We start from the raw sequence: 24,571 nt of genomic DNA, 5'->3' as shown, positions 1-24,571 counted from the left end.
AGAGAGGTAAGGAACGTAAATAAGCTCAATCAGATGCAAATATGTGGCATCAGTCATTTTTAATACAGTAACTTTAATTACAACCTTTTGGTTACTCTTGGAAGATTTTCGAGTGAGAGAAAAATGTAAGGATAATCTAACCTAATTTTCTGAATTTTTTCAGATTGATGAACTGCCTTGCCACAGGTTACCAGACTACTAAACTAATCCTTTGAGTTCATTTCAAAGGTCCACTAAGTGATTTTTTTTTTCTTTTTTTTTTTGGGGGGGGGCATTCTGGGAGTTGATTTCAAACAGAAAAGCATGCAGAAATATTTCATGAATATCAAAATACAAGTTGAAAAGAAGAAAGCATACACATGAACATTTTACAAGACTGGAAATCAAAATCGTGCATGAGTTAACGTGCAGTCACCTCCTGAGTACCATTAAAGGAGTAACACCGATCTTGAGCTCTCTCTGAGAGCCAGACGTTGTGTGGTTTACATTGCTACCTCACCCAGGCTGCACAACCTTCTCTGAGGTGATACAAGCTGCTCAGAGAGGTTACTCCACTTGCCCAGCTGAGCAGCTGGTTGAAAAGGTAAATACAAATCTGTGTAACCAGTTTTAGTCTAACACTGTCTATTGTCCTATGCTGCCTTCAGGGTCCTCTTGCAGGCTCTCTAGCACATTGCCCACACTGATGTTTCCAGTGAACGCTCAAGAGACGAGTCTCAGAGATACAATTCACAATCAACAGCATCAACTTAGTTTCAGTTTTTTTCCACTACTTTTTACACTAATCTGTGTTTTCAAAGTACTTTTGTGTTTCCCATAGTTCTAGACTTAGATGATGATAAGCCCTCAGCAAACATCTGGAAGCAGAAGTGCATACATGGGAGCAACACAGGCCAAGGGAAGTAGTAGGCCAGTAGTATATTGGCTATGGAGAATCAAGAAATGACTGCAGTTAACTCACTACAAACAGGAACAATAATACACATTTCCTCTCACATTCAAATTTGCTCGCCTGTATCCAAAGTCATTTACAACATTATTACACAAACACATTCCCAAAGAGGCAAACCAGTTTCAAAACTTAAAATGTAAACAAGCATATTATACAAGTTACCATGCAACATCACAGAAAACAGTGCATTCAGTCCTGAAGGAACTACCTGACAGAAGACTAAAGACCCAGCAGAAAAAGGCCTGCAAGAGACCAAGAGAAGGAAGGGCTAAGAGAAGCAGCAGACAGACACACATTACCTGCAGCACGATGGAGACAGGAAGGCTCTGAAGCCCCCAGCATTTTTCTTGATGGCTCACCACCGAATGATATCAGTCCTGGTGTCACTCTTACTCTAACCCATGGCGTCACTGAGTGTATATTTACCACCTTACATTACTTAGCTGGCTTCACTTGAAGTTATTCTCACATTTAGAACCTTACTAAATCCTCACAAGGCCATGAGGTGACGAGACAAGTAAATGCTCCATTTAAACAACAAGAACACTGAAAGGTCAGGGTTAAATACCTTGCAAAATGACCAGGAGGAAGTTGGGTTAGTATTTGCAGATGGTGGGGATAGGGCCCACTACAGTTTAGATAACCATCAAAACAACTTTTGTTTTATAAAGGAACTAGTTTAGTACACAATCACTTAATAAAATTGCACAGTTATATAATTGGAGTGATATTATCATCACATATCTTGCAAGAGACAAAGGGAAATGTAAGCTCTCAAAAGACGACCTAGAATTCTACTTCTAAATATATAGTAGTACTTTGAGATAACATGAGACAAAATAATGAAATGGGTAATTTAGAAGGAAAGACAAAATGATCAATTAATATTCACTCCTCCAACAGTTAAAAAAATATAAAAATAAACTAACAAGATTCCATTTTTTTCTCTCTAATAAGTTCACAACAATAAACCCAGTTAGACCCCTTTACTCACTGCTGTGGAAAACACAAATTAGTAATAAGCTTTTTTAAGTTGACATTGGCATATGTGAGTATGTGTGTGTGTGTGTGTGTGTGTGTGTGTGGTGTGTGTATGTGTGTGTGTGGTATGTGTGTGTGTGGTATGAGTGTGAGTGTGTGTGTGTGTGTGTGGTGTGTATGTGTGTGGTGTGTGTGTATGTGAGTGTGTGGTGTGTGTATGTGAGTGTGTGTGGTATGTGAGTGTGTGTGTGTGTGTGTGTGGTATGTATGTGTGTGGTATGTGTGTGTGTGGTATGTGAGTGTGAGTGTGTGTGTGTGTGTGGTGTGTGTATGCGTGTGGTGTGTGTGTATGTGAGTGTGTGGTATGTGTATGTGAGTGTGTGTGGTATGTGAGTGTGTGTGTGTGTGTGTGATGTGTGTGGTATGTGTGTGTGTGGTATGTGAGTGTGAGTGTGTGTGTGTGTGTGTGTGTGTGTGTGTTATGTTAACAACTTGCAGGGCTGGCTGTCTTCTTCTACCACGTACATTCCAGAGACTGAACTCAGGTCTGTACACTCAGTGGCAGGCACCTTGAGCTGCTGAGTTATCCTGCTGGTCTCATTTGTCAAAACTTCAAAAGAAATTTGCACAGTAATTGTCCTTGATGTGATTTATGCTAAAAAAAAAACTAGTGTGAGTGTGTGATACATACACACACACACACACACACACACACTCAATTTCTATGTGGTACTACTTCCAAGAGCAAAAACAACTATCTAAATATCTATCTGCAGCACTGGCTAAATTATGGAGGAGCCATTCAATGGAACAAAAACCACAGACTTTTAGAATACTGAGGAAGATTTATATATACATTATTTTTTAACTTGGAGAGCTTTGACTGTGTTATTAAAGATAAAATGCAGTATCTATCTATATTGTCTATAGATACATATATATTAAAAAGATTCCTTTTTAAAATATTCATGAAATTATTCCAGTGTATAATGTACTTATTACATATGTAGTACAGAAGCATGGAAATGAAAAGGCTACACATTAACATCTGGGGGAGTGAAATAGAAGAAAGCCTTCATTTCCATATGCTTATATTTCTATGACCTGAATTTGTTAAAATAAATGTTAATTATGTATAAAAAGGTTTTAAAAATGTTAACAATAAAAATAGTACAGTTCACAGAAGAGCATATGACTTGTAATAAAAATACAGAAGAAGGAACAAAACTGTTGACAGTTTATAAAACACCTGTCTAAGGTGTAACATTATAACAAACGACAGGAAAACAAGGGACTGGCAGGATCGCCCAGCGGGTAAAGGCACTTGCCCTCAAATCTTATGATTTGAGGTCAACCCCTGGGGTTCACACAGGGCAAGGAGAGAACTAAAAAACTGTTAAGTTGTCCTCTGACCTCCACATGTGCACACATCAAATGTGTGTGTGTGTGTGTGTGTGTGTGTGTGTGTGTATAAATTTACAAAATCATATTGTCTGTGTTGAAAGGCCTTTCTTGGCCAGGTGGTGGTGCATGTCTTTAATCCTAGCACTTGGGAGGCAGAGACAGACTGATCTCTGTGAGTTCGAGGCCAGCCTGGTCTATAAAGTGAATTCAAAGCTGGCCAGGACTATACAGAGAAACCCTGTAGGGTGAGGGGGTGAGAGGGAGGTGGTGGTAGGGCCTGGGGAAGGTCTTTCTTGAAGCACCAAGCACACAGTTAATATTTGCTTATTTTAAGACAGAGGTATATTCTGATTATTGTAGTATAGTTCAAGACTCATCAGATTCACTACTAAATGAAAACAAGTCTCTGCTAGATCTTAAATTTACCTCACAAGGCCTGATTTATATAAGTATAGCTCTAAGTCTTCTTGTGTGAGACAGCTACAACTGGTAGAGCCCCCTGAGTTGCCTCCAGCCTGGACAACTAGCTCCTTGACCCTCGCCAGACCTCTCAAGTTCTCAGTTAGTCACCTTCTCAAATATTTGTCCAAACTCTTCTACATTTTAATGTTTTTCTCCACATTTCAACTATAAAGTAAATTATGTAAAAGTTAGACTTTACAGAGATACATAAAGGTCACCTTGGAAATTTCCTAGATGGTTAATCCTCAGAAACAACTCCTGTTAATCTTCTGCTATTTTCCCCCAGAAGACCATCGTGTTCTTTCCATGCAGGATCATGCTGGATTCACTGTTCTCACCACTTGGAATTTTTCACATAGTAAAATATGCCCAGCACCCTTCCATGTCTGGCTTCATTTTATTAGGAGCTTATTATAAGTTATTCAACCACATGGATACCCAATGATGGATATTTTAGTTATTTGAAATTTTGCTAATATAAAGCATGTCATATATCTGTGTGTGTGTGTGTGTGTGTGTGTGTGTGTGTGTCTGTGTATGAACACGGGCTTACTTTTACACATTAGTGCTACCATTTCTACAGAAAAGGAGTCTCCATGACACAGGGTGCATACGGTTAACCTTTGGATAACTCTGCCAGCTTCTAAACTTTTGACAATATATAGTCTTATCTATGAAGCTATTTTAAACATATCCTAACCAGTGTGACCCAGTGTGAAGTATTATGTTCCCTTCATGCTGGACACCATACCTCACACATTAGCCTTTGGGTAGCAGATCACAGTCAACTACAATTCACAAAGCCTTTGGCCATCTTCCCGATGCTACAGTCAGGATGTTGTGTTTTTAAATATAAGAGCAAAATTTCTCTACCTTAAAAGAATACAGCCAAAGCAATGTGTAGCACAGACTCACCAACTTGTTTTTTGTGCTGAGGTCACTTTCTAGCTCTTCACAGCTCTGTTTCTGCAACATGGCTTCTTCTTTTAAGGACTTATTTAGCTTATCTTGATTTTTAATTTCTTCAAGAAACTTTGTTTGTTTGTTCTTAAGCTCTTCTGTTTCCACCGTCTTCTTTTCCAGGGCCTTTTCCAGTCTTTCGACCTCTTCTGCGAATAAAAACGTAATAGGAACAGAGTGTGCTTCTCAGAGCAACAGTGGAAGAGGTCTAAGAACACGCAACATGACTTTGAAAATTATACGCCCGTGGGCTTTCGGGAAAATGAGGACCACCTTGGATCTGAATCCGACATAAGAAAGTAGTAATTGGAGGAGATCTTTATTATAATCATTATCTGTGTGACACACACACAAGAAGCCATGATGTGGCACAGAAGTCACAGGGCAGCTCGGTGGAACTGGCTCTTCCACCTGTTTGTGGTTTTCAGGATGGGACTCAAGTTAGCAGGCTTGCTCAGAACTGCCTTCCTCACTAAGCCACCACCATGGTGTGAAACTGCCATTTCTGTAGGTCAAAAGTGATGCATGCCAATTTCAGATTCAATTTCCACTTCAGACTGAACAGAGGCCAGCTTCGCTTCCCATTTCATTAAGGGATGCCCTTATTTTCCTACTCCAAACAACAAAAGCACCAACATCTACACTTTCTTCTCTCCTTTTTAACGGAGAATGTATTCCTCCTACCAATCTAATCTCATGGTCCTCATTTTTATGAACTAAAAGAATCAAGGTGTGATTCGTCTCTCCTGATCTTAGAAACACTATTTCATCACTACAAACTTTGAGGTTTAATTGCATTTTGTTTCTTCCCATTTCCTGGCCTTGAAGCTATTGGTGAATGTTTAGTCTTGGATCTTTTCTTTACCTTTAAAACTAAAAAAATCACAATTATTAAGTATTAGAAGAGTGAAGCTGTTTTAGGAATTTCAGGTCTTTGCTCAAACATCTTCCTCCCATTCTTTAATCTGTTAACATCTATCATTAGCTCCCATTCCTCTTGAATTGCTCTAGGCAAGAACACCAAACCAATTCAAAGCAATTCTTTTTGTTTGTTTGTTTTTTGAGTTTCTCTGTGTAGCCCCAGCCATCCTGGAGCAGGCTGGCCTCAAACTCAGAGATTAGCCTGCCTCTCTTCTTTACTGCTGGGATTAAAGGTGTGCACCCCACTGCCCAGTCCAAAGCCATTCTAAAGCCGTCTCTGCGCCTGTCTTACCTCATGTGTCAGCCCATTCACCATGGTGACCACTTGTTCTCCTGAACTCTTTTCTGGGCTTTTGAAACTATTTCCTGTACTCTGATCTTGCTAGCCTGTCACTTACTGTTTTCTTGGCTGGCTGCTCACCATTCTTCCTCTTCTCACACCTTAGACACACACACACACACACACATACACACACACACATTCAGGAGATCATTTTTGAGGCAGGGAACTTGTGGTACATAGTATATGCTCAACAGATACTTGCTTAATTAACCAATTTATGGTGCCATTTTCTATGAAAATTTTAGTAGGATTTTAAGGTTTATAATTAATCCTTGTTTAAAAAAAAAGTCAGGTGCAGTGATATGCACCTGTTTAAACTGAGGGTTTGTGTTTATTGGAGGTGGGTATGAATGAACATCTACTGACATGGCCTAAGTGTACAGATCCGAGAACAACTTGTAGGAGTCGGTTCACTCCTTCCACCAAGTGGGTCCTGGGGACTGAACTCAGATTCTCGGGTCTGGCAACAAATGTCTTTACCCTCTGAGCTGCCTCACAAGACCCCATCCCTCTAGAGACTATAAAGACAAGTTCCTTCCTCAGTCAAGTTTTTAAGTATCACCTTACCTAAACTGAATCTCTCGAAAGCCTCTTGTCTGTCCTGGGTGGTCACTGGCTGACCTTCCAAACTTTCCAGGGAACGAAGGTGGAAAACGGTAAACTGGAGGTAATGAGGAAGGCTCGCAACTGGATTCTCAATGAGGATTAGAGAAGTCAAATCTTGTAGTGGTTTCAACTTGCTTACATCCTGGAGCTGAAACGGTACAATAGCAGCATTGGAATAATTTACTTTAAAATCATAAACTAACAAAGAAAGTAACAAATCAGAGGACTGCTTTTAGCATGTCCAGAAACCTATTTAAAAAACCTACTGCCCCAAATTAGCAATGTAAGAAAGGGACAGAAAAGGAGCATATGAGCATTGGTATATCAGGCAGTAATATTCGTTTTCCTTTGTGGCTCCTCACAAAACCCATGCTGTAAGTGTTACCTGAATTTTACAGGTCAAGAACTCAAGAGTCAAAGATATGACTTGCTTAGAAGCTAGTGACACTGAATAAAATGGGGGTTTCAATCTAAGTCTATATTATTCTAAACTGATGTCTTTATTTTGTATTGCTCAAGTAAGCATGAAATGAACTGCTATGAAGGATTCTGTTAAATTCTGAGGTAACAATTATAACTGATGGTTAAAAAAAACCTACAAAAATATGTATAGATACCAACATTCTTTGAAGCTTCTTGTTTATTCTAAGGACTTATGTAGGTTGAGAAACACTATCTTAAACAGCTTGTACAAGTATGTATTTCTCCTAAATAAACATGTATTACCCTTAGTAATGCCAATTCCAAACATACAGATGAGAAAATGATACATGATTACATATAATAAATACTGAACAGTTTTCCTGTTATTCAGCAGACACTGGGTATGACCTAAAATCAAGAACTGAGAAATACTTAGGGTCAATTTTTGATCCCTGGCTACTTCTTCCTATGGGCCTGTGAGTTTTAAGAGCATGAGGTAACATAAGAATGGCGTAAGGCTTGGACTCTGAGGCTCTTGAGCTGCTGCAGTAAAATAGAGTCTCCTTCCCAGATCTTTATAAAAATGGAAGAAGGGAAGATACTTGCCGAGTGTGGCAGAGGACGCCCGTGGCAGCAACGTGTGGACATGAAGGTGTGAGAGCTGTAAGTCTGAGTTGTGCTTGACTTACAGAGAAAGACGTCTCCACAAGCTCAGTGTAATAACAAACAAGATCACCAACAGTGAGATGAACAAATGGTGCCTGTTCTAATACGTCTTCACATTTAAGGAACAGCAAACACAGCCTAAGTCACTCATTCTCTGAACGTTTCTCTCATTTCTCCTGAGTCTCTTGACACCTCCGTAAAGAGGCCATACAGAATTATTTTCTCTAGTTTAAACAGTTCATAGAAATCAAAGGACTCCAAGGTACATTAGGACAGCCTTGGCCTGTGGCTGGTCATGCCTTTCCATTTCTAGTATAACAATTTAAGATATGTCATGATTGTTTCAGTTCTAATACCCAATGTAACACCAATTAGGTGCCACATTTATTCATTAGGTGTTCAGAAGGCATTTTCTAACTAAACATGAATTAATTTAAAATAGGTATGTATCACATACATATTACACTTGAAGCACGGCACTAGGCAACAAGGATAAAAGAAGGTGCAATGAAATGATGGATATAAAATACTAAGAGATCAATTCTTGGTTATTATGGAACCTTTGCAAAATGAGATCAGTCTATGTTTCATTACACTCAAGAATCCTAGGTTATATCTGAATTTAGCATATGGTCAATCAATCAAGGATATTAAAAGAAATATCATACTTTAAAAACAACTTAAGGTTTCTAAATATTTTTTCCCAATAAATAAAAAAATTTAAATAAAGAAGTTTTTAGGAAGACAAAAGGGACTAACTGGAGGAGGAAGGGGCCTGAAAAGAGAGGGCACTGGCCTAAGGGGTCATGTTCAATATAAAACATAAACATGGCCGAGTTTACAATTCAAATAACCTAAGTTTTAGGAAAAATAAATCTCGATACTTTGAACACTTACCGATGATATCTTATTGCCCTTTAGATTGAGGACTCGCAAAGATTTCAACTTCTTTGCGAACCACACTGGAATGTGCTCGATTTCATTCCCTGCTAGGTTTAGCTTTTGCAGATTACACATGTTTTCTAGTCCTTCAATCTTGCTGAAAACCAGAGTACAACAAATCACACTTAGTACATAAAATGATTAAGTTCTTTCACAGCAGTTTACAGTAAATAGCATCAGCTGCACGAAGCTGCTTTTCATAACTATAATTTATTAACTTCTTCCTGAATGACAACTAAAGAAAGTGGCCAAAGTCAAATTTCCTCACAGAGCTAAACTGCCAACCCTTTGTGAGTGAGCCCGTAGTCCTACTTGCCTTACCGTACTCGAAGATCTCCTAACAGGAAAGAAGAGGTGCCCATGGCCGTACCACTGAGAGTGGAGCACTCAACAGCACATTGCTGTAGGCCGCAGTGCTGTCCACATGTCCACAGTAACTACACTGGCCTCACCAAAGATGAACTATACCAGTAGCACATGCGGCACATTCTAAAATGATACTGTGTTTGTGAACATATACACTGCAATGAAAATACTTAAATAAAACACATTTGCCATTCATCCCACTAAACTTTCATTGATAGCATATCCTTTACATTACCAGCAATTTAGTTGTCAATTTAATTCCCTAGTCAATTTACTATACTGACCAAATATTCCTGAGCTTCTCTATTTTCATGAAATTCTTTTCATTAGATCAATTCTTTTGAAGTTTTCATATTGTGAACTTGATTTGCCAAGTTTTTTTTTACATTTCATTTTTTGTCTTAATTAGAACTTCTCTTGTTATTACAGTTGTTTTCTCCCCCCCCAACTTTTAAAAATTTTATGTTTATATATGTTTTGCCTACATGAATTTGTCCGTGAAGCATGTGTGTGCAGTGCCCACGGAGGCCAGAAAAGGGTGTAGGATTCCTCTGACACTGGGGTTACAGTTTGGAGCCACCACATGGGTGTTGGGAACAGAGCCTGTGTGCTCCGGAGGAGCAGCCAGTGCTCTGCATTGCTGAGTCATCTCTCCAGCCTGTTTTCATTTACTGACCACTGTATTTAAGAAGTCTAGGTCGGGGGAAAAAGTGTTTAAAGATTTCCAAGATTTCCTGCTTCATCTTCCCCGTCACAGTTTTCTATACCTAGCTTTAGTCATCACTAGGTTTTACATTTATATCTCCCAGTTGTATATTTGTATGTGAATCTGAATTAGAAATGAGACGTACAGTGTTATTTCTTACAACAATGAGCAAAGAACATGAAGATAAATACACAGGATCAAGTTATTTGGAATATTTTCCAGATCAAAATACCATTCTCTTACATAAACATTATTATATAATAAGGCAAGGAATCACAGACAATATCTAGACAAAGTTACTGCTAAAAATATAATTAAAAGTTGGTACAAAAAATATATCTGCTTTAATAATGCTAAGTAAAATACTATCCTCTAGTTAAGTAATGCTGAAATATGAAGAAAGATGGGAAGTTCCAGCACACAATCCTTCAGTGGATTCTTTCAATGACCTGGATACCCTTAGTCTACCACTGACAGGAAGACCCTGCAATGCTACCTAAAGGAGCAGTCACTCACCTGATTTTGTTATAGGATAAGTTGAGTTCACGTAATCTTAGCAGCTTGTCCATTTTCTCAATCTTTGCTATTAGATTATAGCTGAGATTCAGTACTTCAAGTTTAACACACTTCTCCAAATTTTCGATGTACTAATTGGAAATAAATGGTAAATACTTTATACAACAGATTCCTTGACAGAACACACTAAGGGAGGTGCATTAGAGGCAGCTTTGATCAGTGAATCCTAACACCTTTCCTAGACCTCTACTGCTTTCCCTGACCGAGTAGTAAGGTTCTGCCAATATTCTCCCTGACCCTCAGCAATGCCCATACAGTAAGCAGCACAAACTACTCAACAAGAATTCTCCCACCACTGTTCCTCTGTACAAACTAAGGACTGCACTGTTTAACGGCCTCTCCCCTTCTCAGTTGAAAGGCAGCCACTTTACAATCGATATGCATCACATGGCTAATATCAATGAAGTGGGAGCCATTGCAGCAAGGCTATGGCAGTGGCCTAGGCCATTTTCCCCGCTGCACAGTTCATATTCGCCATGTTCACACTTCTCCTGTTATCAGCAAGACGCACTTCACTATAACAGGGTTTCTATTGAGCCTTCCTCTTAGCCCCTCATTCATCACGAGCATACTCACAAGAATGGTCTACATTTCTTTTTTTTTTTTTTTTTTTTTTGGTTTTTCAAGACAGGGTTTCTCTGTGTAGCTTTGCGCCTTTCCTGGATCTCGCTCTGTAGACCAGGCTGGCCTCAAATTCACAAAGATCCACCTGCCTCTGCCTCCCGAGTGCTGGGACTAAAGGCGTGCGCCACCACCGCCCGGCTAGGTCTACATTTCTTTTCCTGCCTTCCCTGTTACTGCTATTGTACTGGTAAGGCAATACATCTTTTTAGCACATTGTGTCCTCTCTATTACCATCCATTCAGCAAATATTTATCCAACATGGATTATGTGCCAGGAGCTGTTCTATGTACATGAAATATAGTGGCAAGTAAGAAAAATAGGGTTTCTTGACTTTACTGGCATATCAACATCAAACAAGATTGTCAGACAGAAAAATTCAAAGAAGACAATAAGAAAAACATCTTGTGATAGTATGACACAAACTGGGCGCTAAGTAAGTATCTGTTGAATGAAGAGGAGAAAGGCATCTGTCTAAAACTGGGTAGTAAGAGAAGGCCCCACAGAGGAAGTACATACAGCACAGACTTAATAACATGAAGTCATTTGTGTGTACACCCTGGAACACAGAAAACTAGGCCAACTAAATAACAAAAACCGCAAGCAAGGGTCTGGAGGGATGGCTCTGCAGGTAAGAAAAGGACCCATGTTTGATTCTCAGCACCCACATGGTTACTACAACTAACTCTAGTTCCAGGGGATCCAGTGCCCTCTTCTAGCCTCTGTGGGCACAAGGCATGCACAAGGTGCACAGACATACATGCAGGCCACACACACACACACTCAAAATAAAAATCTTAAAAACAAAACTCTACAGAGGCCTTGGAAGAATGGCCTGGTGGGTTTGAGAAAGCCATGACTTCTGCTCTCCTCTCTGGCTCTTCTGCATCACTTTCCTCATCCTTCTCCGTAGCCTCCACGCCTCATGCTCTCGGGTCTTTTCCAATACAACAGATCCTTCAGGCTTTCACACTGGCTTTGCCTCCCCAACCCAAACGCCCTGATTCTCCCTAATCTCACACTCAATCCTGGACACTTTCACACCAAACTCTAAAATCCTAGACTAAAGCTAAGCTTATTTACCTCTGTTTCACCTCCTCAGACTGACATGTCTGGTGCATATAAGAGCCACGAACAACTACAAACTGATTTGATATTTCATTTCTATAACTCTAAAACTACCGCAGGTTTCCTTCTCCTCCATAACTATATAACTGAAACCTGAGTGTATTCTATTTAAATCTTCAAATGAAACATAAAACATTCTTTCTGAGCTCACTAAGGTAAGAGTCGCATGGCTCAGTGAACTACTGTTAAGAGGCTGATGTGTATGCATTCAGGTTCTTCTCTTCCTTTCTGGCCATGCATACAGCAAACAGAATTTTTTAAATAGCTTGAGATTATACTAAATAAAACACTTTTAGAATTTGATTTTCACTGAAACTAATATGAAGAAAAAAGAAGTACACCCCATTGTGGTGGTTTGGATGGGACTGGCCCCATACACGCACATATTTCAAGCTACATCCCCAACTGATGAGCTATCAGGGAAGGGTTAGGAAGCGTGACCTTTCTGGAGGAGCTGTGTCACTGCTGCCATGGTGATAACGGACTGACCTCTGAAACTGTAAGCAAGCCCATAGTTAAATGTTTTCTTTTGTAAAAGATATCTTAGTCATGGTGTCTCTTTACAGCAACAGAACACTGACTAAGACATGTTAACATAGGATTCTAAATCACTTTAAAAAATTGACACATTAGTTCATGGTATATTGCACTATAATTTATTTAGCCAACCTCCAATGAGACGTTTAGGCATTTCTAAATTTTCTATCTAAATAGTACTTAATAAGCATCACTGTACTGGCATTTTGGTATATATGTTCAAAACGTGTTCCTAGAAAAGTATAATAGAGTAGGAGAACTGCTGGGTACTGCGTATAAACTCAGCGAGTATAAACCAAGTTACTGACGAGAGAACAAGCACATCTGAACACTACCTGCTCTCCGTATACACACACACACACACACACACACACACACAAAACACCCCTTCTCAGACCTCTGGGATAGTGAAAGCTTTCAAAACTTGACCACTGGCTGTACAAAACATACAATGCTACCAAACTATTGTTTTATTTGACAGTAATGAACGGATCAGGGTTTCAAGTTACTAGTGGTCATTGATACCACATTTTGAACTGCCTACTCACATTCTTTGCAAATCTCCCCTGTCTCTGTCACTGAATCAGAGGACATCTTCTGTATTACATGAATGGTGCTGCTACACATGCTGCCCACACTAACTGCCAGATCTGTTTGCCTTTGGACATTTACAAGCTCTCTTTAAAATCTTTAGGAAGCTGAATCTATAGTGTCTTCCTTTATGGTACAGCAAAAGCTCTGCGGCCAGTTAGGAAAGAAGATGACACCCCCACTGAAAACAAGAGGGCACAGAACTCTGGCTCCTGCCGACTGTCCTCTCTCTTTTCTGGCTGCCAGGAGGGAGCTGGGCAGCTTTGCTCTGGCATGTCTCTCTGCTGTATTTTGCCTCACAATAGGCCCCCAAATACCAGAGCCAAACAACTATGGACTGAGATCTCTAAAACCAAAACAAAATAAAGTGAACCAAAATAATAATTACCCCCGCAACACACAATATAAACAAACTGTTCCAGCTTAAAAAGCGATATAACACTCCAGTATATGGTTTTTAAAAGTCCCAGCAGTGAATAGACATTTCCTAAACACAAACACTATAAACCTGAAATGAAAACTTGATTTTGCCAAAGCAATACTTGATAAAAGTTTTCACTGAAGGGTGCTGGAGAGATGGCTCAGCAGTTAAAAGAGCCTGTACTGCTGGTGCAGAGGACCTGAGTTCAATTTCTAGTACCTACATCAAGTAGTTCACAAATACTCACAGCTCCAGCTCCAAGGGATTCAATGCCTCTGACCTCCTGCACTCATGTGTGCAAACACACAAAACTAAAATTAAATTTTAAAAAGTCACTAAAGGAAAAAATAAAAGACATTCCTAAAAAAAATTCTGGCAGCTTTAAGACATAAAAAAATGAAATCAATGTTTATGTTTAGAAATTGCTGGAAACCTACCCTAAATTTCTTGCCACCATCTTTAGAAAGTGAAAGGTTCAGAGAATGTACCAGGGTCAAATTGTCTTGTTTAGTGATTTTTTTGATGAGGGCCTCTGTAATATACCGGACTCCTACATATGAATCCGCTCCTGAAATCCAAAAACAGGTCATTATCAGTAAGAAGGTATAAATATCATAAAATACAAATCACTTTTACACTATACTTAAAGAAATTTTAATCTATGTAGATGTACAGAGTATCTGGCTAGTTGTAATCACAGTACCTTAATATGTCACTTTATATCACTTCACTATCATGATGAAAAGTTACAGTTTGGGCTTTGTGATAAATTTACATTAAAAATGTAATTTGTATAAACCTGTGAAGAAAAATTATTAATGTTCACATTCTATAAAAAACTGTTTGATCAAGAGAAATGGCTCATTAGTTAAGAGCACTGGCTGCTATTCAGAGCACATGGGTTTGATCCCAGCACCCACACAGCAGCTCACAACCATCTGTAACTCCAGTGCTAAGGGATCCAATACTCTCATCTGGCCTCCAAGGGCACCAGGCATACAAGTAGTGCATTGATACACATGCAGGCAAAACATGCACATACAAAAATAAATATTTTAAATTTTTGTCTCAATATCCTGCAACTAATATAGCGCAAATGAAAATGTCAACTCAAGCAGATACATTTAAAACTTGTACTCTGTGTGTGTGTGTGTGTGTGTGTGTGTGTGTGTGTGTGTGTGTACACGTGCGCAGCTGCACTTTTGCCATGGTACATGTGTGGATATAAGAACGTAACTTTTGGGAGTCAGTTCTTGCCTTCCACCATGGGTCCTGGAGCTCAAGCTCAGGTCCTCAGGCCTATGTGGCAAGTGTTTTTACTTGTACTTTCAACCATATGCAGCACTGAGGTTTGTTTCAGAGCGCTATTTTTTTTTCATCTGTTGCTTTATTTAATAAAAGTAACATATTTTATAGACATAAGGTATCAGCTTGTAAGTAACAGAACTTTTATGGCCTTTGTGGAAAGTGTGGTCAAAGACTGTTAAAGCCATATTGTTTTATAAAAAGAAAAGTCTCCTAACACAAAACCAATATTTTGGAATAATAAATTCAGAAATAACCAGGTACCAATAAGCAGTAAAGCTGCACAGTAGAGTATGAACTCAATGTTGACATATTTTTATAAAACCATCAAGTCAGCAGAGGTTGACGAGATTTCATGACCTAGTAAAGAATAAAGCATTTCTGAAAACAGGAACTAGCACAGCAGAAAGTTTTTAAGGAAAAAAAAAAAAAAAAAACTTGAATTGCTGGGGGGACATGTGCATGGTCCCTAAGTGGAAGTCAGTGCTCTCACAGAGAGGCACTTTGAAAACCAGCAGACTGAAGTGCCAAACACGGCTAAGCACATTTCTACTGAACTTCTATCTTGAAAGCACTCCACTCTCAAGTAAGGAGGTATGTCCAACCCCAACTAAATAAAGAGGGTGGAATATTCCTAGGAAGAGCTTGAAAGAACTCAACAAGAAATCTAACCTCCTCTCTAGAAACTCCCCACCCCTGATGCCTTCACAGACATCTCTATCCTCACCCAAAGCCTCAGTCCTCTCCCCATTCTCACAGTTTCTACCAGTTAAAACAGCAATTCAAGTTAGTTCAGGAGGGTGTTACATCAGGGTCCTACATCTAAGCTCAGTACTTCCCATCTCTACTTACATGTGAGACCAGACACATTTTTAGCAGTACCTTTATGGTGTTGGGACTCCAAAAGCATGGTGTTTTCATCTGTAAGCTCAGTCTGTACAGACCACTGTCCACCAGCATGAAAAGGTGTAGTCTCAGATCCAATTAAAGGTGAAAGTGACCTAGATCGCATATTGGACATAAGAGATGATGGCCCAGAAAAATGAGATGACAGTGGCATCTTTGCTTTGGAGAGCTTTTGTTCAGAACCTTTCTTCATTGCAAGAATAAAACCAGGTGGCCATCAAAACCTGTAAGAGTTTTCAATGTATTTAATAATGTTAACTCTCTGCAGTTATTAAGAGTATTAGATTATCTCTAGAGCTCTAAGACCATAAGGCTGTGAACTCAAAGGCTATGGAGACTTGGCCCATACTTCTCTAAACTTATGGAGCAGTGCTGTCTTAAATGTTGATCACCCCTCCATAGGGACGAGACCCCGGAAGGCCTGTCACTGACACATGCTCAGGTCAGAGTCTTACTTGTTACTTCTTTTCTCTGTTTATCAGCCCAAACTTTTCCCAATCCTTCCGATACAGGGTCACATATGGGAATATATGACAACCAATACTTGTAAGCACCCTTTCCTCCTAGAAACCAGTCTGTGACACCACGTTCTATTGGCTTTCTTCCATCTTTCTGGCTACTCCGTAGCCTCCTTCACTGGATCATGATCCTTTACTCAGCCCAAATGCCAGTACTCCTTTAAGTTTCCCTTTTGTCCCCTTTAAATGTCACCTTGGACGATCCAACACATACCCTCAGCTCTCAAATACACAGTTAAGTTTTAGGAAAAAACATTTAGTGAGATAGTGTATTAAGTTAAAGTAGTTTTCAATCTAATAATAAATTGGTATCCGAAGGGGATACTGTAATAGAACGATGTATACACATCTTTATGTATGTTGAATTTGGCCTGTGGTTGCATTCCTTTGGCCTTGAGTTTCTATACAGCCAAACACAACCTTCATGTACAAACTAAACTGAAAGTCCAACTTAACAATATACTTTTGAAACAATTAGCTGAGTCTTAGTCCAGCTTTTCTTAATCACGGGTTTGCTAAGGTATCAAACCATGTTCAAATAAGACAAATGTTGATCTGCAACCAATGAAACTGTTCCCAAACCTCAGTTCCATTTCTGTCCCTAAGTGCTGCCTGAGTCTCCATTCTCAAAACCTGTAATCCCAAACTTTGGCTCACAGGATAGTTACCCTATGAGACAGTATATGTTCCAATATCCAGACTTGGGCAACTCAAGGAGGGACCTGCAGGTGCACTGTGACTTTGGAACCATCACTTAATCTTTCAGGTCACAGGTTATAAAAAGGTTTCTGGAATCCACAGAATACTTTTCTAATTCTATGACTGGGTAAATATAAATTTCACTTAGCAGGAGAGGTAACAAGACTTCATAATAATTTAGTGAGATGATCACTAGGATTTACAAGAGGAATTCTAGATGGTTTACAATTTCGATGATTTGGAGAGAAGACTAAGATGTAAGACACAAAATAATTGAACTGCCTAAAGATATAGGGTGCTTTTTTTTTTTAAACAAAAACAAGAAAAATATAAAAATATATCTACAGTATATGATACACATTATTCTATTTTTATAATCATCAGATATAATGAGACAGGAAAAAAAATATAAGAGGATGGGCCTGTACCTCCCTGTTTTGTTTTGTTTTGAATTTCTTGCCTTTATGAGAACTATAACCTAGAGTATTTGTCATCCATTAATTAATTTTATTAATGAGAGTGACTTAGTTACTTTCTACTGCTGTGGCAAGACACTATAACAAGACAACTTAGAGAAGGAAGAACTTATCAAAGGTTACAGTTCCAGAGAGGTAGTTCATGACCATCATGGCAGGCAGCATGGCGGCAGGCAGGCAGCAGCAGCTGAGACCTCACATCTTCATCCACAAGCAGAAGGTGAACTACCTGGCCCACCCCTAGTGACACTACTCCTCCAAAAAAGCCATTCCTCCTAATCCTTCCCAAACAGTTCCACCAGCTGGGGACTAAGTACTCAGATATATGAGCCTATGGGGCCACCCTAATTCAAACCATTTTATCTAAGTGTTTGCATCAAGCCTAGTTTCTCAAGCTTGAGTGTATTGTTCATATCTGAAGGAGAATGCCAGTTCACCTTAACACAGAATCAATAGTATGACCAAGAGACCCTTTTCCATGTAAGAATAGTATGATATTAGACACAAATGGGTTTTTGTTTAGTTATTTTAGCCACCCTTTTAAAATAAAGAGCAAAAAGTTTTGTGATGGTGGTATAAACAGTAGTTTTGTGACTTCGGGAGAAAGCTTTTCTGACTTATATGGTTAGTTACACATGAGAAAAATGAAAGAAAAAGTATAGACATATGTAAGTTAGCAGTTTAAAGTAGCGATGTGTGTGTATGTGTGCAGTGAACTAACTATGTAATACTGTAATGAGGCAGAAGTCACTTAGAGTTTGTTTTGTGTAAGGCATGTGGTGCCCTGCAGGACATGATGAAAAACATGATCCAAACCCCAGAAAACTCATCCAGCTATGTGACATGGTAACAAAGAGCACAAGTTTGGGGATCATAGGAGAATTGAAATTTTGGCTTATCCAATTAGTGTGGAACTTTGGGCAAATGAACTCTTCATCTGTAAAATATGAGATAGTATGTATTCAGTTCTTCCAATGACAATATATGATGTGTGATTTTAATTAGTCTTATCAAATAAAAACCGAAGTCAGATATTAAGGGTGAAAGCTAAAAGATCAGAGAAGCAGAGCAGTGGGCCATCAGAGACTTCATACCTCTATGAAATCTCAGACTGAATGGGGCGGAGATCCTGTCTCCATGAATCCTCAGACTGAAGGGGGGGGGGGGGGTCTTGTCTCCAAGAATCCTCAGACTGAATGGGATGAGATCCTGTCTCCACTTGCCTTATATTCCTGTCTGCATCTCCTTAGTGCTGGGATTAAAGGCGTGCACCACCAGCGCCCAGCTCCTGTTCCTCTTTTAGACGGGCTCAATATGGATAGCCCAGGGTGGCCTTGAACTCCTGATCTTCTTGCTTCCTCCTCTCAAATGCTGGGATTAAAGGTGTGTGCCACCACTGCCTGGCTTCTGTGGTTAACTAGTGGCTAGCTCCACCCTCTGATCTCCAGGCAAGCCTTATTTGTCAGAACACAAACAAAATATCACACAACAAATACAAGTTTGTTATGGTATTTGGTACTTGGTAAACCCTGTGTAAATAGTGGCTACTAGCATATTCTAGTTAACTTTGGTGGTAGCCATTCATTTCTTTCTTTCTTTCTTTCTTTCTTTCTTTCTTTCTTTCTTTCTTTCTTTCTTTCTTTCTTTCTTTATTTTGGTTTTTTGAGACAAGGTTTCTCTGTGTAGCTTTGGAGCCTGTCCTGGAACTCACTCTGTAGCCCAGGCTGGCCTCGAACTCACAGAGATCCGCCTGCCTCTGCCTCCCGAGTGCTGGGATTAAAGGCGTGCGCCACCACCGCCCGGCCTGCCACTCATTTCTTAAGGAAAAAACAGAGAAGTATGACCCTGTGTTGTTGTCTGCAATGGGTTGAAGTTTGACCCCAGAATGAACAAATGGAAACAATGGAAAAGAGAAGACAGGGTAGTGCTTGTGTTGTCAAGGAACAAAACAGAAACAAGAAAACAAGTGGAGAGCTGGAGATTTGTTTTTAAATGCCCAGCAGATGTTCAACAGAGCAAGAGAGAACCACTGGAGTGTTGTGACAATTAGATTTATATGACTAAGCTCTAACACACGACATCCTGCCACTCACAAACCCAGGTACTTGCCCTGATCTAACAACCCCAACAGTTTTTCCTTAGCCCTTTAACATCTTAGTACTATCCCTCTGATTCTCTTCATTCTACACCTTCTAGCTTATTTAAATATTCTTGTTAAACTTCATCATTCTTCAAGGTCTCTAACCTAGTCACAATTCGTTTTAAAGCCAATGTCCCATTCCGTGCTACCCACTTCTGCCTTTTACTTTTTCACTACCATTTGAACTGTAAAGTTTTCCCCACAAATTCTGGCCCAGTTCCCAGACACCACAGTATTCTTCCCCATTTCTCTACAGTTCTAATACTCTCCCTTAACTCTTCAGTATCTATCCCATCTTCCTCACCTGCTTCTCTCTCAACTCACCAAGTACCACCACATCCTTCTCCATTCTTTGAATACTCAAACAACATGCCCAAACCGCCACTCATCTTCATTTCAACCTGATTATCTCAGAACATGCCTTTCCATGCTAACACCCTGGCTAGTATACCTTCCTCTATCTATTTACAACCTTAGTTCTTCCCTCCCATCTCACAAACTTCCCATCCCTCTCTATTAGATATTTATTTATCCAACTTCACTGAACAATTTTTATGAATTGAGGAGCAAACACACAGCTGAGATTTCTACACTCAGAATGTATGAGAAAACAGTCTCTGCATTGCAGACTGCACTAAGTGATTTATAAACATTCATTCCATTGGATTTGTTCCTCCTATCAGACTGTAAGCCACAAGAGAGTAGAGAAGGATTGCCTATTGTATAAACAATAAGAAGGCCTACTGCCTGGAAGGGACAGGTGAACACTCCAAAGACATTGCCATTTAAAAAAAAAAGATTTGTTTAAATATAGATTTTATGAATATGGACGCTTTGTCAGCATGCACACCAGAATATGGCATCAGATCCCATTATAGACAGTTGTGAGCCACCATGTGGTTGCTGGAGATTGAACTCAGGACCTCTGGAAGAGCAGCCAGTGCTCTAAACCTCTGAGCCATCTTTCCAGCTCCAGACATTGCCAAATTTAAATCCTTAAGATGCTATGTTACAACAAAATTACTCATCTCATTTACAAGTGATAGTTAGCAATCAAGACCTTGGATTCTAGAATTACATGGCCTAAATCAAAATCGTTTTTCACTTACTATGTAACATTAAGACAAATTATTTACTTTGAGGTTACTTGCTCAGTTTTAAAGTGTGAATGCAACTTCCAGTTACATTAAATTCTAAATGACTTTATACTTAAGTAGTGTTTAGAACTGTATCTGACACATGGCGAACACTCAAAAGTGATTAGATATGACTCTTACACATGAAGAAACAGATCAAGGGTGCTGATTGGTTTTTATCAACTTGACACAAACCTAGACAACTGTGAAGAGGGAATTTTAATTGACAAAATGCATCCATAAGATTGGCCTGTAGGTGCCAGGCAGTAGAGGAGCACACCTTTAATCCCAGCACTTGGGAGGCGGAGACAGGTGGATCTCTGTGAGGTCAAAGCCAGCCTGGTCTACATATGAGTTCCAGGACAGCCAGGGCTGTTACACAGAGAAACTCTGTCTTGAAAAACCAAAGATTGGCCTGTAGGGCATTTCCTTGATTAATGGGAGAGGGCCCAGATCCCTGGGGACCATACCACCCCTGGGGAAGTGGTCCTGGATGGTATTTTGAAAGCAGAATGAGCAAGCCAAGAGGGACAAGCCAGTAAGCAGCATTCCTCCACTGCTTCTGCTTAAATTCCTTTGTTGAGTCCCTGCCTTGATTTTCCTCAGTGCACTGTAATCAGGGACTTGTAAGACAAAAAACCCTTTCCTCCCCAAGTTGATTTTGGTCACAGTGTCTTACTACAGCAATAACTAAGACATCAAGGAAGTAGTTAAGAAACATGCCCAGGGGGCCAGCGAGGTGGCTCAGTGGGTAAAGGCATCCGGTGCTAATTTGATGACCTAAGTTCCATATCTGGAACCCATGTAAACGTAGAAGGATAGAAGTGACTCCACATGTGCACCACGGCATGTCCCCCATTCACATATACTTTTTTAAAAAAAAGTTTTTAAAAAAGGGAACCTGCCTAGAGCCACAGAGCTAAGGTTTAAGGAAAGCAGAGTGGTAGACTCAAGTGTGGCGTCCACATTCACTGTCCCTATTTCTCTCGACCGACACTCCCTCCCAAGCTGCCCTCTGGACTGCCAGCCCATCTCCGTCGCAGGCATTCGGGGGACAGTGGCACGCCGCCCCGGCCCCCTTCCTCCTATCCTCCTAGCGGGACCTCATCCTTCGGAGCGTCGCACCCAGCCCGGCGGCGACACAGCAGCGCTCGGGCGAGCCAGCGGCCGAGCGTCTCCCCTCCCTCCCCTCCCTCTCCTCCCTCCCCTCCCTCCCCGGCCTACACCGGCCCCTGCCCTCCCGCCCTCCCGTCCAATCCCCTTTCCAAGCACACACCCCCGCCCCGAATCCGTCCCGAGCCGGCCCACCTCACGCTGACCCGGGGCCTCCCGGCCTTAGCCGCACGCCCGCCCCGCCTGGTGCCGACGCCGAAGCACACTTCACCGCCTGAGGAACGGGAGGGACAGCCTCGCGGGAGGGGCGACGCGGAGACGCGGGCCCTCAGGCGACCGGCGGCGCGGCGGCCATCTTGTTGTGTTGTGCCAGTTGCCGAGAGGAGCCGCTCGGCGTGGGCGGGGCGTGTTCTCGCCACGCCCCCGGCACGGAGCTAGTGGGCGGGGCGGGGGTGACTTCCCGCCACTCTTGTCGCCTCTGGGCGGGCTCCGCTTCGCGTGCGCGGCTTCCGTGAACGAGCTGGCGGGCTGTGGTCAGCCTCCTGGGCACCGAGTCTGTGAGGGGAGGCTTCCAGGCCAGCCGTTCCTCTCCCTGAGGCAACAGCCTGAGGGACCAGTTGTCCACAACATTCGGATGGTGGAAGGCTGGCCTTGAGCTTCCGTGTCTCAAAGCAGCTTATCCCGTACCTGACTATTTTGGAGGCAAATTTGGGAACCTATCCAGCCAGACGTGGCTGCGTGTCCTTGGGCTCCAGCTGCCATCCTCCTGAGGTTTAGGGAGCTATGTGAGCCTGAGATATTCAGCCCGAGAATGTTCTTCATGTTAGCACAAAGGAACTAAAGCAAGAAGGATTTGCAGAGACTTGAGCTGGGTATGCCCAAAAGTGCTGTCTTCTACTGCATTTCTGCTTTGATTGCATGTTTGTCTGCACCACGTGCATGCCTCCTGCCTGTTGAGGCCAGAAGAAGGCATCAGATCCCCTAAAACTACAGTTACACACCATTTTGAGCTGTCATACGGGTGCTGGGACTGAGCCTGGGTCCTCTGGGAGAGCAGCCAGTGCTTCCAAGCACTGAGCCACCTCTTTAGCCAGTCCAGCGTATTTCTTAACTACCTTATTCTCCAGTCCAGCATTAAAGTTTCCTTTCTTTACCACTAACTTCCTGGCTCATTTTTTCTAACACTTTTTAGGTATTTCCTCTCTGCCTCAGTTTCTTCTCCCACGTAACAGGTAATCATCTCCATTTCCTGCAGTTTTCCCAATGAGCAGAAACTTTAATAATTTGAAAGAACTTAGAGCAGTATCTGACATTTAGTAAGTTCTCAGTATGCTCTAATTGTTCTTATCATTAAGCAAGACTTCTTAGAAATCACTTTTCATCTTAACTCTGAAAGAAGAATTTAACCGAAGGGTGGAGATTTGCTTGGCCAAGAGAACAGCTTGTACAAACCCCAGGAAGAATTGGGGAAGAGAATTTGGCAGTGAACTGGATATTAAGTAATTCATTGTGGTTGGAAGAAAACGTAAGTAATACACAAATGTAGTTCAGTATGGCTTGTGCAATAGTCTGGAGTGCAGAAGCTGAAGACGGAAGAGGAACCTTACAAGCAGCTTTAAACCTTGCTGTTTTATAGAAGCAGAGGTAATATCACCGGACAGGAAATTCTGGTAATTGCCAACAGGGGGCGCTATTTACTCCCATTTGAATAATGCGCCCCTCCCCATCACTATTCAGCACAATAGTCATTGCAGTTGAAAAGCAAACTTTATGTAAAGATCTGTTTAACCTTGAAAGGAAGTTGTATCCATTTCTAGTCGAAGTTCAAATGTTATGTATTAGTTCGGTATTACATTGCTGAGGTTCTGTTCTGTTCTTTAATACCCGTCTACTTGTCTTTTCAGAGACTTGGGTTTATTGCACAAGCTCATGGCTGTACCCCTAATCTGTAATGGTGTTCAGATGAGTTCCATTGTCGGATTACACTGTGCCAGAGTTAATTCATCAATCCTGTCAGTAGCTCTCAAAAAACACACACAAAATTCCAGGGAGTTGTGTAGCTCCTGTTTTCATCTGGTTTCATGTTGCCCTGTTTTTCTTCTTCATACGGATCTAGTAATTAACCTTCCCTGGAGTTTAGCATGGTGAAAACCTTGGATGTACCTCCAGCCTTGGAGACTTCAGAAGAGAGTCATTTTTTTTTGTCATTTTTTTGTCATTTTTCTGGGTTGCATTTAATTTACAATATAGATATCACCTAGAAGATGTGAAGGTAGCCTGGCTGTGACATGTCTCCAAGGTTGAAAGATGGGCCACGGCACAGTGACTTAGTTCTCGCTGACTCTTTTGTCCAAGCCCTAGCAAAACTCTGCGTTCTTACTTGCTTCCTCCTTTGCACTCCACACTAAGCACCGTGTGTCACCTTTAAAAGAGAGTCAGAGGGACTTCTGAGGCAGAGGTGGCAGCCTCCACTGTCCCATTTCTGTGACTTAATAGCATGACTTTACAAAAATTAACTAGATTACAGCTACGTTTAAAAATAAAGCTTGTTTCTGTTTGGAAATTTCATACGTACATGCAGTGTGTGCTTATTTATTTATTTTGGTTTTTGAGACGGGGTTTCTCTGTGTAGCCTTGACTGTCCTAGAACTAACTCTGTAGACCAGGATGGT

General features: G+C 40.9%; 1 protein-coding gene across 5 annotated transcripts in view; it reads right to left on the bottom strand.

Annotated features, from left to right (window-relative positions):
• Cntrl (centriolin) overlaps positions 1-22,481 on the bottom strand; it is an 87,555-nt gene extending 65,074 nt beyond the window's left edge. For 3 of the 5 annotated variants that reach the window (XM_059260149.1, XM_059260148.1, XM_059260147.1), the window contains exons 1-7: positions 22,095-22,481; positions 15,794-16,041; positions 14,044-14,174; positions 10,249-10,379; positions 8,616-8,757; positions 6,591-6,777; positions 4,715-4,908 (exon numbers count right to left, since the gene is read on the bottom strand). In XM_059260149.1, coding sequence (XP_059116132.1) covers positions 4,715-4,908; positions 6,591-6,777; positions 8,616-8,757; positions 10,249-10,379; positions 14,044-14,174; positions 15,794-16,010 — 1,002 coding nt within the window. In that variant the 5' untranslated portion in view covers positions 16,011-16,041; positions 22,095-22,481. Of the gene's footprint in view, positions 1-4,714; positions 4,909-6,590; positions 6,778-8,615; positions 8,758-10,248; positions 10,380-14,043; positions 14,175-15,763; positions 16,042-22,094 lie in introns of those variants that run through there. The other 2 variants (XM_059260146.1, XM_059260150.1) reach the window with 2 other exon arrangements.
• Between the last annotated feature and the right edge of the window lie 2,090 nt (positions 22,482-24,571).

This window comes from Peromyscus eremicus, chromosome 4, assembly GCF_949786415.1.
Source record: "Peromyscus eremicus chromosome 4, PerEre_H2_v1, whole genome shotgun sequence".
Taxonomy (NCBI): Eukaryota; Metazoa; Chordata; class Mammalia; order Rodentia; family Cricetidae; genus Peromyscus; species Peromyscus eremicus.
Note: the sequence above shows the minus strand (reverse complement) of the source record. Positions and strands in the feature narration are given on the sequence as shown.